Genomic DNA, 15,397 nt, shown 5'->3' with positions numbered 1-15,397 from the left:
TAATTATCATGTTGACTGTACAATCTACACACACACAATGCATAGCCCGGGTAGCCATTTGATTAGCTGCTCAGGAGTCTTATGACTTGGGGGTAAAAGCTTTTGAGAAGCCTTTTGGTCCTAGACTTGGCGCTCCGGTACTGCTTGCCATGCGGTAGCAGAGAGAACAGTCTATGACTGGGGTGGCTGGAGTCTGATATAAAGGTCCTGGATGGCAGGCAGCTTAGTCCCAGTGATGTACTGGGCCGCACACATTAGCCTCTGTAGTGCCTTGTGGTCAGAGGCTGAGCAGTTGCTGTACAAGGCAGTGATGCATCCAGTTAGGATGCTCTCCATGTTGCAGCTGTAGAACCTTTTAAGGGTCTGAGGACCCGTGCCAAATCTTTTTAATTTCCTGAGGGGGAATAGGCTTTGTTGTGTGTCACTAGTTCGAGCCTAGGGGATTGGGGCAGAGAAGGAAGCAAATATGTTAGCAGCACAATGTCGTCTGTCACACACATGCACACGTACGCCACTTCTTTTTTTGGAGAGTAAGACATTTCAGATTGTACATCAGTATTTTTTTGCTGTATAATAAATACATTTGTTGCTGTATAATAAATAGCCAAGCCTTTTTGTGAAATAGCACAAAGGTCTTTACGCTCTCTTTATACTCTCCATGTTTACGTCCCAAACGGCACCCTAGTCCCTATATAGTACACTACTCCTGAGCAGGGCTTTCTTTCCCTCCCTCCCTCCCTCCCTCCCTCCCTCCCTCCCTCCCTCCCTCCCTCCCTCCCTCTGCCAGATCGTACTGGTGTTTCTAAATAATCCAGTAAGTGGCAGCACAAGTAAGGTGTGGCCTTACCTTTACCCTGCAATTTGACATAATGACCAGCAGAGATCAGCATACTCACATTTTTTGACATAGTCCTGCAGCTGCACAACGAGCATTAGTGTAACTTCAACAATGCAATTATACCACAATAAGATTAACATAGCATGATCGGTTAATTGCACACAAGGTTCAACCGAAATTTGCCTTCCGCTTTTAACCAGCCCACTCCGAAATACACGTTCAGTACCAGTCAAAAGTTTGGACACACCCACTTATTCAAGAGTTTTTCTTAATTTTACTATTTTCTATATTGTAGAATAACAGCGAAGACATACATCAACACTATGAAATAACACACCTGGAATCATGTTTAACACTTTTTTTGTGTAACTACATGATTCCATATGTGTTATTTCACGTAATTGCAAAGGTGGAGCGCTTCATCTTGCACCTTCAGTGCGCCTGTGCGAACTAATCTCCGTACACCTTCGACAGCGATTTCTGAGCACTGTATTCAAATTGTTAGCTGGCTAGCTATCCAAGCTAATATTTATCTAAGCAGTGTAGCTATGTACAAATGAAAATGTATAGAATATACTAACCTGATAATAGTTGTTGCCTAGGTTTTGGTACTTTTTGTAGCTAAATTAGCTGGTTAGTTTAGCTAGTTCCGTCTGGCTTCAGTTGTGTTGATTGAACGACGTAGCCAGCTAACAAGGGATTTAAAGTCGAGAGAAACAGGAAGCAGCTTTCAAAGGTAAGTGCAGCTAATGTTAGTTATTATATCTTATTTCTCAAGATACACAACTGTCTCGGTGAGAATGTACATGTATTGTGTTCATTGTTAGTTCATGAAAGTTGTTAACTGGTTAGCGAATATATGACTACACTAGTGATGAATTAGCCAGAACTCTGAAAGCTAGCCACCTTTTGCTACCTAGAGCAAGCTAACGTTAGCAATTGTGCTTGTAAACTCTAGTACTGTGCTGTAGCTAGTCTATCACATCACTTGTTTGGTATCAATAAGCTATCTAGTTTTGTCTAACTTTATAGTTACGAGTAAATCTATTCCGTCTCACTAAATGTTTCTATTTTAGTTAACCAGCTAGCTAGCTGATAAGCTAGTGCAACTAGATAGCTATCCAGGCAGGTCAGGTGCAGTGCACACCCCCATATTCCTTAAGACGTTTGGCTATTCTTTTGTGCCACTATAACGTTACATGACATAGTATTTAGTCTGCAAAATGTTGGTTAAATTGATGGTACGTTTATTTAGTTGGCACATTAGTTATTTCTGTTTGGTGATAGACAGTCAGTGCCCTGCTCGTTTGGCCCCCTGCAATGCCAATATTGTGGACAGAATTCAAGGTAATTGAAGTAGACTTTGAGTTTAACCACAATTTCAGACTACTTTCCATCTGTATGCCATCGAATAGGCCTAAAAGCAGTTCAGCAGACACACGCAAAAGTACCAACAAGGCGTTTTTAAATAGGCTAGATCTATTTTGTCTAGTACAGCCATCAGTTGGATTGTTTTCAGGACATTGTGTCAACAAAAAAAACCTGTAGATAGACCCATACAGTAACCTTGCTTCGTCCAGTAACAAGCCATTGTTTACAGATTGCTCGTTGCGGCGACTCCGTAGCTTAGCATCCTTGTCCCACTTATCAAATTAAATTGTATTGGTCACATACACATGGTCAAGTGTAATGGGATGAATACGAATATGTAAATATATGGATGGCGATGGCTGATGCAGGCAAGATGCAGTAGATGGTATAGAATACAGTATATACATATGAGTAATATAGAATATGTAGACATTATTAAAGTGGTGCTATTTAAAGTGCATAGTGATACATTTGTTAAATACATTTATTAAATGTATTAAAGTGGCCAGAGATTTGAGTCTATGTTGACAGCAGCCACTGTGTTAGTGGTGGCTGTTTAACAGTCTGATGGCCTTGAGATATAAGCTGTTTTTCAGTCTCTCGGTCCCAGCTTTGATGCACATGTACTGACATCGTCTTCTGGATGATAGCGGGGTGAACGGGCAGTGGCTCGGGTGGTTGTTGTCCTTTATGATATTTTTGGCTTTCCTGTGACATCGGGTGCTGTAGGTGTCCTGGAGGGCAGGTAGTTCGCCCCCGGTGATGCGTTGTGCAGACCGCACTACCCTCTGGAGAGCCTTGCGGTTGTGGGCGGAGCAGTTGCTGTACCAGGTGGTGATACAGCCCGACAGGATGCTCTCGACTGTGCATCTGCAAAAGTTTGAGTGTTTTAGGTGACAAGCCAAATTTCTTCAGCCTCCTGAGGTTGAAGAGGCGCTGTTGCGCCTTCTTCACCACGCTGTCTGTGTGTGTGGACCATTTCAGTTTGTCTGTGATGTGTACATCCAGGAACTTTAAACTTTCCACCTTCTCCACTGCTGTCCCGTCGATGTGGATAGTGGGGTGCTCCCTCTGCTGTTTCCTGAAATCTCGTTTTGTTGACGTTGAGTGAAAGGTTATTTTCCTGACTCCACACTCCCGAAGGCCCTCACCTTCTCCCTGCAGGCCATCTCATCGTTGTTGGTAATCAAGCCTACCACTGTAGTGTTGTCTGCAAACTTGATGATTGAGTTGTAGGCGTGCATGGCCACGCAGTCGTGGGTGAACCGGGAGTACAGGAGAGGGTTGAGAACACACCCTTGTGGGCTCCCAGTGTTGAGGATCAGTGGGGTGGAGATGTCTTTTCCTACCCTCACCACCTGGGGGAGGCCCGTCAGAAAGTCCAGGACCCAGTTGCACAGGGTGGGGTCGAGACCCGTGGTCTCGAGATTAATTACGAGTTTGGAGGGTACTATGCTATTAAATGCTGAGCTGTAGTCAATGAACAGCATTCTTATGTCGGTATACCTCTTGACCAGATGGGATAAGGCAGTGTGATGGTGATTGTGTCATCTGGACTTTTTGTGGGGGATGTAAGCAAATTGGAATGGGTCTTGGGTATCAGGTAGGGTGGAGGTGATATGATCCTTGACTTGTCTCTCAAAGCACTTCATGATGACAGAAGTGAGTGCTACGGGGCCATAGTCATTTAGTTCAGTTACCTTAGCTTTCTTGGGAACAGGAACAATGGTGGCTATCTTGAATTATGTGGGCCCAGCAGACTGGGATAGGGATTGATTGAATATGTCTGGTCTGCGCATGCTCTGAGGATGTGGCTAGGGATGCCCTCTGGGCCAGCAGCCTTGCGAGGGTTAACACGTTTAAATGTTTTACTCACGTTGGCCATGGTGGAGAGCCCACAGGCTTTGGTAGCGGGTCATGTCAGTAGCACTGTGTTGTCCTCTAAGCGAGCAAGGAAGTTGTTTAATTTGTCTTGGAGCAAGACGTAGATGTCCGCGACGGGGCTGGTTTTCTTTTTGTAATCTGTGATTGACTGTAGATCCTGCCACATACGTCTTGTGTTTGAGCTGTTGAAATGCAACTCTACTTTTTCTCTATACTGACGCTTAGCTTGTTTGATTGCGGAGGGAATGGCTACACTGTTTGTATTCGGTCATGTTTCCAGTCGCCTTGCCATGATTAAACGTGGTGGTTCATGCTTTCAGTTTTGTGCAAATGCTGCCATCTCGCCGCGGTTTCTGGTTAGAGACGGTTTTTAATGATCACAGTGGGTACAACATCACCGATGCACTTGCTAATAAACTCGCTCACCTGGTCAGCGTATATGTCAATGTTGTTGTCTGTGGCTACTCGGAACATATCCCAGTCCACGTGATCAAAGCAATCTTGACGCGGGGAATCCGATTGGTCAGACCACCGTTGGCTAGACCACAGACGTTTCCTGTTTTAGTTCCTGTCTACGGGCTGGGAGCAACTAAATGGAGTCATGGTCAGATTTGCTGAAAGGAGGGTGGGGGAGGGCTTTGAATGCATCGCGGAAGTTAGAGTAGCTATGGTCCAGAATGTTACCAGCTCGTGTCGCGCATTCGATATTCTGGCTTGTTCTCAGATTAGCTTCGTTAAAATCCCCAGCTACAATACACCAATAAATGCAGCCTCAGGATATATGGTTTACATAGAGTCCAGTCAAGTTGACGGGAAACGTTATTTTGGTGAAACAGAATAGGCTAGGTTGATCATGGATGCCAGGCTACGGAACCTTCCGCTACAAGACATATGTAAACAATGGCTCGTTGTGGGACAAAGCATACAGTAGCCCTTGGATATAGGCTCTTTTTCATAAGCCCCATCTGGATGAACTACAATTTAGTTGCACTGTTTTATAAGTACTTGCAACTTGAGCAATGTCTCATTCAGCAGCATTATTGTTAGTCTCTCTCAAGTTTAATAAGCCTATGCCTAGTTCAGTTTCATCTCTCTGGTTTCATTATGCTTGTGATTTGAAACAATAAGTGTGTAACAATGTAAATCATGTCACTGGGCGTTTAGTTTCCAAAAATTTAGAGTAGAGGAGCAAATACTTCTCAGGCATTCCATTGCATTCATTTTCTGCGTGTTCCAACAAGTGTCCACTGCCTTCAGTGCTGACTGGAGGTGGGAAAAAGCTCTGTAGCATAGGATACCTCAAGCTTTGTCTGACTTGTCAGGTTCTTCTAGAGAGAAGATGAAAGAAAGGGATTGCTTTACTACAGTTTTATCATATTGTGGGTCGTTTTAAAGGTAAGGCTCTGTTTCTATAGGCTGCTTTAACACTGCCCTGCAAAAGGTGATGGAAGTCTAGTCTGGGTTCAAGTCCATGGTTTTAGGGAAGAGATTGGAATGCAATTTTTCGGGACAGAAAATTACCGAGTTCTTCGCTTTCCAATTCAGTGCCTGTCATCACATCTAGGCTACCTTATAATAGGCCTTAATTTAGTTAATAATTGTTTGAAATGGAAAGTTAATGATATGTGTTTTATTATTGTTTCAGACCTATAATGCAATCCCCCCCCAACTCTGTGTGTGGACATGGCCAGTGCTGCAGAATTAACTTGACACAATGGGTGATTGTGCCCACCCAGCAATATGCTTTACTCTGCTATAGGAACAAGCCGTTAATAAGATGTCAGGGAGTACAGAACAGGCTGCACTGGTTGTCACTCTCTACAATATTTCTGAAAGCTATCACACAATTAAAGTGGAGAGCAGCTGATTTAGCACCAGAAGGCATTTTATGTAGGCATTTTTAGCCTTATGCAGTTATTGCCCTCCTACAGTTCATGCATTACTAATCTATAGCCTAATAAGTAATACATGAATAATTTGGTAGGTGCTTATATTTGTCCCATCTCCCACAAGTGTGTATTATACGTATGTGTGAGTTGGAAATGTGTTTTTTGCATATCCCAACTACTCCTGAGACGCCCTCGGACAGTTGGGTCATGGCCAGGGTCTGGCATTATCAACGGCGACCCTGAAGCAATTATGTTTAATTGCCTTGCTCAAGGGCACAACAACAGATCACCTTGTCTGCTCAGGGACTCAAACCAACAACTTTTCATTAACTGGCCCAGTGCTCTAACCGCTAGACTACCTGCCACCCATGCAAGCTAGGTATGTATGTAATTGGCACAGTCAAGGGAGCACCCACACAGTGAAAGTACATACAATACTCTGATCACCTTACCAAACCTGGAAATCTGGCTTCCTATGTTACTTTATTCCTTTCTGTGTAATTTTCTGCTTTCCTGAGGCAAGAGAGGACTCTAAAACAGTCACTCGTGTATGCAAACAACCTAAACATACCAGTAAGCACAGAGAGACAGGTCGTCACCTGCTCTGCTCGCTTACCCTTTGACGCAATGTAAAATGGCGGTAGACAAAGGGGTGTGTGTGTGTAACTATCTGTTGCTTGTTCAAGTGTGGACCTGTTGTGGTGTATTATGGATCCCTCGTCCTTGCCCTCAGAACAGCCTCAATCTGTCGGGCATGGACTCAAAAAGGTGTCAAGTCTTCCACAGGGATGCTGGCCATGTTGACCCCAGTGCTTCCCACAGTTGTTAAGTTGGCTGGATGTCCTTTGGGTAGTGGACCATTCTTGATACACATTGGAAGCTGTTGAGCATGAAAAACCCAGCTGTGTTGTAGTTCTTCAAACAAACCAGTGTGCCTGGCACCTACTACCATAACCTGTTCAAATGCACTTTAATCTCTTCTTGCCCATTCACCCTCTGAATGGCACACACACAATCCATGTCTCAATTGTCTCAAGGCTTAAAATCCTTCTTTAACCCGTCTCCTCCCCTTCATCTACACTGATTTGAAGTGGATTTAACAAGTGACATCAATAAGGGATCACAGCTTTCACCTGGTCAGTCCATGTCATGGAAAGAGCAGGTGTTCTTAATGTTTTGTTCACTCAGTGTAGGTCTACAAATAAATAGCCTACTGATTATCCCATTAAATATAGGAAAAGCAGAGTAACCAGGGCCAGGCAGACACTTTGCAGGCTCTGTCTAGTTCCACCAAGTGCCTGATGATCCGGTTGGCAGTGGGGATTAGTTGGGGTAATTTAAGTGGTGTACAGAGTGGCATACAGACGGACACTGCTACTGCTGAGAGGAATGACATCACGTGTGTGTGCGTCTGTGTACACTACAGTAACACTGGACTAGTCTCCAAACCGGTTAGACAGAGCACAGCTGACCAGGCGTGAGATTGCTGCAACTGCAACAGGACAACTTAGCCCGACTGTTCTATGAATGATTTATTTCGGCTAAATTAGTGTTCAGGTTCAGTAGTTCAAGCAGTGTGTTTTTGGTGTTGTCACTCTTCATGATTAGTGCTGTGACTGTAATTGAATGAGTGTAACTGACGGTTATGGATGGAGACCACCATTTAAATCAAATAGGCGTTTTTTGTATAAACTTTATTTTCTTGTAGTTAAACTTCACCTAATAGCGGGATTGTTTACTAATGATTTATAAGCAGTTATGGAAACTTAATCTCTTCTTTCCATCTGTCTGATGCTCGTTCAGCTATTTTGCTAGTTGTGCGTGGGTGTAGAAGCGCTAGCATATAGGATGTGTAAACTTTTAATGCAATGCACATTTCCATTGCTTGCTAGTGAATAAATTAGTATTTTCAAACCGGTTGGATGTGTCTGACTGTTCATTAACTATTCAGCAGCAGTCCACAAGGTAGTTATGGCTATGAGGCCACTAATGTTGTCAAATGGACAAGGCGCCAATCCTCTCCAACCTGGCATGGTTTCATTTGATACGAAACTGTAATTTATAGACTAACGCTGATAAATAGGCTATGGGCAGGTTGTGTGTATTTGTTTCTATTTGAATGATTATCAATGTCATACTGTTGCATAGCCGTCTCTCTCCCCTTCATACTTTCCTTGTCAATTCATTATCTTATAGGCTTTCTGAAAAAAAGTGTGTTGCACATTAGATAAGCCACTCAAATGGAAATGTAATGTCAACATAACCACCCATTGTTTTCCTAAAATGGATCAACAGCTGATCATTAGGCTATGGACAGGCTGATCATTAGGCTATGGACAGGCTGCGTGCATGCATTTCTATGTTATTTTCTAATGGTTGTCAATTTTGTCTTCATGCCTGTCACAGCTGTCTCTTTTAAAACTTCCTCGTCAATTTATATAATAGGCTGCATTGGTTGGCTGGGTCAGGAATCCCAGACACTACTAGTGACTGGGGAAGTTACAAGGCCTATGGCCTTCTGAAGTGAGTAAGTTACCTAGCTGTCGGCCCCAGTCATGCTCACTGGGCACCTTGCCAGGGGTGTTACCTTCTGATTGATATGTAGGTCAAAGACTTGACTTCCTGTTTGAGCTTTGGGCCATTTTCACAAGGTGAATGTTGATGAAAGTTGCAAATAGAAATGGCATAAATAGAGCCTTATTCTACATTTCAGTGAGGTATGTTTGTTCTACGTGACATATTTCTACCTGGACGTTTCACAACATTGCACCAAGATGAACGCAGACCTTTTTTCTGCTCAGGTTGGTCACATGAGCAGCAGGGAGGGAATGTTTGTTTTGGTCAGTGGACTTCGGTCAGGGACTACTACATTCCAAAGTGCAGCAAAGGGCCGATACTGTACCTACCACAAACCGCCCGCCCATTTTCTGCAACGATAGGCCAGGGCCACACCTACTCCACACGGCCAATCAAATCACAAGCTAGGCGACCACAGCATTCTTTGTTGCTGTGGTGACCGTTCAACTCAGTGGCGATCGGCCCTTTGTGGGGATCAACTTTGTCAGATCCTGATCCAGCCCTGGGTCTGGGTGCGTCTGCCTCAACAAACAAACACTCCCACTGACTGTCTCTCAGTTCAAAGAGCAGCTCTGAGCCTCCCTGGATACCCACTAAAGCTGTCCTTAGTTGTGATTACAGGAAAAGTACCTGATCTCTTGAAGAGGTGATTGCTCCTGCAGGCCACATATACAGACAGTAGGCTTCCATTTAATACAATAAGTCACTGGCTGCGCTTGTCTTGTCCCATTGTCCAGAATATAAAATAACTAACGGGTGTTTTGATAAAATATTGTTTGTGTCATGTAGTAGGTTATAGCTTAGTAGTAAAGAAACTAGGTCTTTCCCGAAGTAAAACATGTATATTTGTTGACTGAGTCATCTGTTCTTTTGACCAGTCGATTGGTGGAACTTTTTTACCCGTGTACAGTACCAGTCAAAAGTTTGGACACACCTACTCATTCAAGGGTTTTTCTTTATTTTTACTATTTTCTACATTGTAGAATACTAGTGAAGACATCAAAACTATGAAATAACACACATGAAGTCATGTAGAAACCAAAAAAGTGTTTAGCAAATCAAAATATATTTGACATTCCTCAAAGTAGCCACTCTTTGCCTTGATGACAGCTTTCCACACTCTTGGCATTCTCTCAACCAGCTTCATGAGTTAGTCACCTGGAATGCATTTAAATTAACAGGTGTGCCTTGTTAATTTGTGGAATTTCTTTCTTTCCTTAATGCGTTTGAGCCAATCAGTTGTGTTGTAACGAGGTACGGTTGGTATACAGAACAACCCTATTTGCTAAAAGACCAACTCCATATTATGGCAAGAACCGGTCAATTAAGCAAAGAGAAACCACACTGGTATTGGCACGACACAAAAAGAACCCACCTTGTATTTAGTTTTGTCGACATTTGGAAAATTGAGCGAAATTATATTTTTTTTCCATCAGGCCGGTGATGACATTTCTTACTTCACTCACATAAAATGTTTGATGGAAACCTGGTTAGAGCAACAACAAAAAAACATTCCCTATTCAACCCCTGCTCTCTTCACCTGACACATGTATACATCACATGCACGTGACCAATGGGGCTTACCTATGCCTGTCATAATCGCATCAATAAGTTGTTTATAAGAAACTCCGAACACTAATGCATGTCAGCAAAATGGATGCGGATGACAGGAAAAATAACCTCTAAAAGGGGAATGTTTACTGGTTGCTCAGGAGGGAAAGACAGATGAGTGGATGAAGTTTGACTGAACTGCAGGAGATCATCATAAAGGAACGTAAGAAGCTCTGCGTTCATATTGTGTGCCAAACAGGTGCTGTTACAATACATTTTCTTCTGACCATTTGGAACAGTGTAAACAATAAATATATTATAAGCGTACTTTTTTTGTAAAGCCTTTATTATAGCAAAGACTAAAAACAGCCGCATGCATACGTGAATGCAATTGCCGACATAGAACAGATGAATTCTTTAGGGTAATTACTCAAGGCTCCCTTTTATTTAATTTTAAAACTAAAATTGCATTTCGAATCATGAATGACTCCTATGCTGTGAACTTGAACAAATGAATGATTGGTACAGTAACCTATATATTGACATATAGGCCTCGGTAAGTTACGGTATTAAGACAGCTCAACAGGATGCGCTCTTAGGCCTGCAGCTCGATGGTGGTTATACAAGGCTGCCATACTAAGCCTGCTAATGATAATGACATTATTTATTGTTATAATGTTGATGGTCATAATAATTGTAATAATAACAATGAGATCAAGAAAAAGGAAGAAAATGGGGTCAACTCTAAAAGAAACCCTACCTGATACTGCCTCCACACATGCTGTTAATAACCAGAAGCTGTGCAGCTGGTACTGTGGGTGTAATTGATTATGGTTGTACATCAGCTGGTTGTAATTGGCTAACATACATTGAGGACCTGTGATGCAACCCTGCTTGGATCTGTTCTCTAAAAGCCTGGAGCACATCAACAAGTCAGCTGACTGCTTTTGGCTGGGTTAGCAACATTTTAGTTTAAAACCCAGACAGACATTTCACATGACACTGGTTCGTTCCTCCATCACCTGGGTCTCTTTCATATGGCCACAAACTTCAGATCTGGCTCAGACAGAAAGTAATTGCTTGATAGCGACAGGTGTTTACATTTTGCCAGTGTAATGAAATTAGTTTTGACTTGGCCGAGCGTCACCTGTCTGACTCATGGCTAGGCTGACTAATGCACAATTATGTCACAGCTGCTGGCTCAAGCTAGTCTTTTTAGAAGTTATCCTCTTCCACTTCCATCTGCTCTCTGATCATTTACACTGAGCCAATCTGAGTCTGGACAAGCTTGTGGAACACTACATTGATTTGCTACTATCCCGTATGCCCAGAGTCCTACATTTTAATCTGAGGTGTGTTTCTGTGTCGAGTGGAAAGCTCAACATCGATTTCCTCCTGTCTTGTGTGTGTGACCAGAGTCCATAACACAGTGAGCACCACAGGTTGGTTGCACTGCCTGCTAACTGAGGATCAAGGGCCATGTTAATAACTAGGGACGGCTAGGGAAGTTGAGAGATTGATTTCTAAGCTACTCATTCAAGGGTTTCTATTTATTTTTACTCTTTTCTACATTGTAGAATAATAGTGAAGACAAACTTTGAAATAACACATGGAATCATGTAGTAACCAAAAGTGTTAAACAAATCAAATATGTTTTATATTTGAGATTCTTCAAAGTGGCCACTCTGTGCCTTGACGACAGCTTTTCACACTTGGCATTCTCTCAACCAGCTTCACCGGGAATGCTTTTCCAACAGTTTTGATGGAGTTCCCACATATGCTGAGCACATGTTGACTGCTTTTCCTTCACTCAGTGGTCCAACTCTTCCCAAACCTTCTCAATTGGGTTGAGGTCAGGTGATTCAGCACTCCATCCCTCTCCTTCTTGGTAAAATAGCCCTTACACAGCCTGGAGTTGTGTTGGGTCATTGTCCTGTTGAAAATAAATAATAATCCTACTAAGCCCAAACCAGATGGGATGCTGTATTGCTACAGAATGTTGTGGTAGCCATGGTGGTTAAGTGTGCCTTGAATTCTAAATAAGTCACTGACAGTGTCCCCAGAAAAGCACCCCCCACAAATCACACCACCTCCTCCATGCTTCACGGTGGTAACCACGCATGCGGAGATCATGCGTTCACCTACTCTGCTTCTCACAAAGACACAGTGGTAGGAACCAAAAATCTCACATTTGTATTGATCAGTCCAAAGGACAGATTTCCACCGGTCTAATGTCCATTGCTTGTGTTTCTTGGCCCAAGCAAGTCTCTTCTTCTTACTGGTGTGTTTTTAGTGGTGGTTTCTTTGCAGCAATTTGACCATGAAGGCCTGAATTACGCAGTCTCCTCTGAACAGTTGATGTTGAGATGTCTGTTACTTGAACTCTGAAGCTTTTATTTGGGCTGCAATTTCTGAGGCTGGTAACTCTAATGAACTTATCCTCTGTAGCAGAGGTAACTCTGGGTCTTCCTTTCCTGTGGCCAGTTTCATCATAGCGCTTGATTGTTTTTGACTGCACTTGAAGAAACTTTCGAAGTTGTTGAAATGTTCTGGCTTGACTGACCTTTCATGTCAGTCAAAGTATGGATGGACTGTTGTTACTCTTAGCTTATTTGAGCTGTTCTTGCCATAATATGGACTTTGTCTTTTACCAAATAGGGCTATCTTCTGTATACCCCCTACCTTGTCACAACACAACTGATTGGCTCAAACGCATTAAGAAGGAAAGAAATTCCACAAATGAACTTTTAACAAGGCCAACCTGTTAATTTAAATGCGTTCTAGGTGACTACCTCATGAAGCTGGTTGCGAGAATGCCAAGAATGTGCTTAGCTGTCAAGGCAAAGGTTGGCTACCTTGAAGAAACTTTACTATGTTGAAAATAGTAAAAATACAGAAGCCCTTGAATGAGTAGGTGTGTCCAAGATTTTGACCGGTACTGTATATTAGACTCAAACCATTTTGTATAAAGTAATTTTACACTAACTAAACTGCTCCTTCCTGGCTTTGCAGCCTGTCTGGTGTCTGTTGGGGAGATGAGAGGTAAGCACCACTTTACTACTCTGGCTCCTCTCCTCTCCCCCTCTTACAGACTGAATGCTCGGCCTGCTAGAAAGATGATCTGATGTGGTGTGAATTACTCTTTTTACACACACGCTCTTATCTGAGGTATAAGGACCTCTGACCACAGTCATGCAGGATGAGGGTGGCTAGGTCAAACAAATGTCTAATTAGGCCATGTCATTTTTTTGTCTGTATAGTCGTTCTACTTCCTCATTTGCTCTGCTTCTTCCTTTTTTGTCTGACTCAGGAGCTGCTGACTACTGGCCTTTGGACTGTGATGGAAAATCGTGGTAAGAAAAGTATGATTTCAATTCAGGCCTAAATTCTATCCTAGCCTACTGATTTATGAAAATGGATTTAGCCTAGCTGTAGTAGTGTGGCATGCCTTTTACTGTTTGAATGGCTCTTATTGTCTAGGAAAATTTGATTTTGTTTGTGGTGATCTTAGCTTTTGCCCTCAGTCAAAACATCTGAAAACCCACACATAAGTGTTCTAACCTAGCTAGATGTTATAAGTGTTGCATGCTACTGTGGTGTGCTTTGGAGATTACCATCAGGAATGGTATCAGGGAAGCCGAAAGTGTGGAGTCAACACTAACAGTGTAAAGTGCGAAGTTGCCTGTGTTGGGTAAGCGATACTAGCCTGTCCTATCCGTTAGGGGTTGGGTGCAGCGTGACGCATGGCTCTGTTGACAGGGGCTATCTGGTTGGGCCTTTCTCCCAGCAGAGGACACACTTGTAAAGGTTAGGAAACAGCTCAGTGGGTTTTTTTTACCAGCCCCACGCGGCCTTGGCTGTAGTCTCTAGTTTCAACTGCGGAAGGACCTCCATGTGAGTCCATGGAAGAGGAGACAGTATCAAGTACAGCCTCGTTAGTGTCTCCCTGTCGCAGAACACAACCGATCGGTCTATCGTTGGATGTATTGTCTGTTTATTGATCTCTGAAAGGCCTAGCAATGGCTGTACAATGTGAGTAAAATGCTGTTTCTGTTTGTGATTTCTCTGTTCTGTTCTTGTGTTCAATTGTTTTTTACATTTGTATTTGTTTGAAACTGGTGAACAATGTCAAAGTTATTTGTGAGGCAGTTTTATCAAGCAGAGTCTAAAAGACTGAACTTGACAACTGAATTGGGGAGCGGTGTGATTGTTTGTACTTTAAGCTGCCCGAGATATTTTGATAGGCGCTGTGTGTGGCCTCCTCTGGTCTTCCTAAGCCAGGCAGTGAAAGACGTGGGGGCTGGTCTGGTGCAGTTCTGGACAGGTCAGGGCAGTGTCCAGGTTGACCAACACACAAAAACAAATAAATAGATTGTCACAATGCAATGAAATGTGTTGTTTTACAGGGTCAGCCAAAGTACTACGGCGTCCCTGGAGCAAATTGGGCTTAAGTTACTTATACCCACCTTGTCGGCTCGGGTATTCGAACCAGCGACCGTTGGGTTGCTAGGCTACCTGCCACTATTAGGCTTAGAGGAACAGACACACAGTCACCAGCTAGGACAGAATAGAAGGCTAGATCTACTCAACTCTGACCCTGGCTGGCTTTCTGACCCTGGCTGTCCTAGTGGCCCAGCTCAGTATAAATACACCTGACTGATTTGATTTCCTCCCTGTCTCTTAAACAGTTTTCAACGGAGGTGTTTAAACCAGACTGATTCCTTCCCCATCATAGTGCCCAGAGCTGTACAGGGCTCTGATGGGGCCTTTTATATCAGTGGTGGTGGTTTTGGCAGTGACTGGAGTGACATAGTCAGTGGCAGTAATTCAATCTATTTGTATAGTCATGTAAGCAATAAGAATATTCTCTTGCCCATGACTCCTGTATTGTGTGTGACTTGATGATGATTCATCAGTATTATGGAATTTGTATTGTGTTGAGTCATGCACTAGCCTATTTTTATTCAGCTCAAACAAATAAACGTTTTTTGTTATCACAGATATTCCTTTGATAATAGTCAATAAGGCCGGTATGGATCCATGTAGGGACCAGCTGACAGCCAGCTATGGTTCCCAGTGTAGTAGGCCAGATTAGGACGTTGTATCAAAAAGCTGACCTATAGCCTCACATTCCTAACATTCCTGCCTGTCATTTCCTCTTGAGCGAGGGCTCAGTTTCTTGTATTTACCACTAGAGGGAGCTACTGTGTTCTGCACTGTGCCTCAACAGAGGCAAACAGGTTTTTGAATCGAGTAGTGTCAGATTTGAAAAGACGCACACTCAATC

General features: G+C 43.0%; 1 protein-coding gene across 8 annotated transcripts in view; it reads left to right on the top strand.

Moving 5' to 3' along the window:
• The first annotated feature begins 1,058 nt into the window (after positions 1-1,058).
• LOC110496837 (phosphatase and actin regulator 4B) overlaps positions 1,059-15,397 on the top strand; it is a 53,759-nt gene continuing 39,420 nt past the window's right edge. For 2 of the 8 annotated variants that reach the window (XM_090208821.1, XM_090208814.1), the window contains exons 1-3: positions 1,273-1,574; positions 13,123-13,152; positions 13,421-13,463. In XM_090208821.1, the coding sequence (XP_090064947.1) occupies positions 13,451-13,463 (13 nt within the window). In that variant the 5' untranslated portion in view covers positions 1,273-1,574; positions 13,123-13,152; positions 13,421-13,450. Of the gene's footprint in view, positions 1,575-5,331; positions 5,489-13,122; positions 13,153-13,420; positions 13,464-13,861; positions 14,143-15,397 lie in introns of those variants that run through there. The other 6 variants (XM_090208820.1, XM_090208813.1, XM_090208816.1 and 3 more) reach the window with 5 other exon arrangements.

The sequence above is a fragment of the Oncorhynchus mykiss genome, chromosome 18, assembly GCF_057628025.1.
Source record: "Oncorhynchus mykiss isolate SJ-2025 chromosome 18, ASM5762802v1, whole genome shotgun sequence".
In the NCBI taxonomy this organism is placed as follows: Eukaryota; Metazoa; Chordata; class Actinopteri; order Salmoniformes; family Salmonidae; genus Oncorhynchus; species Oncorhynchus mykiss.
This window is presented reverse-complemented; position numbering and strand designations above follow the sequence as displayed.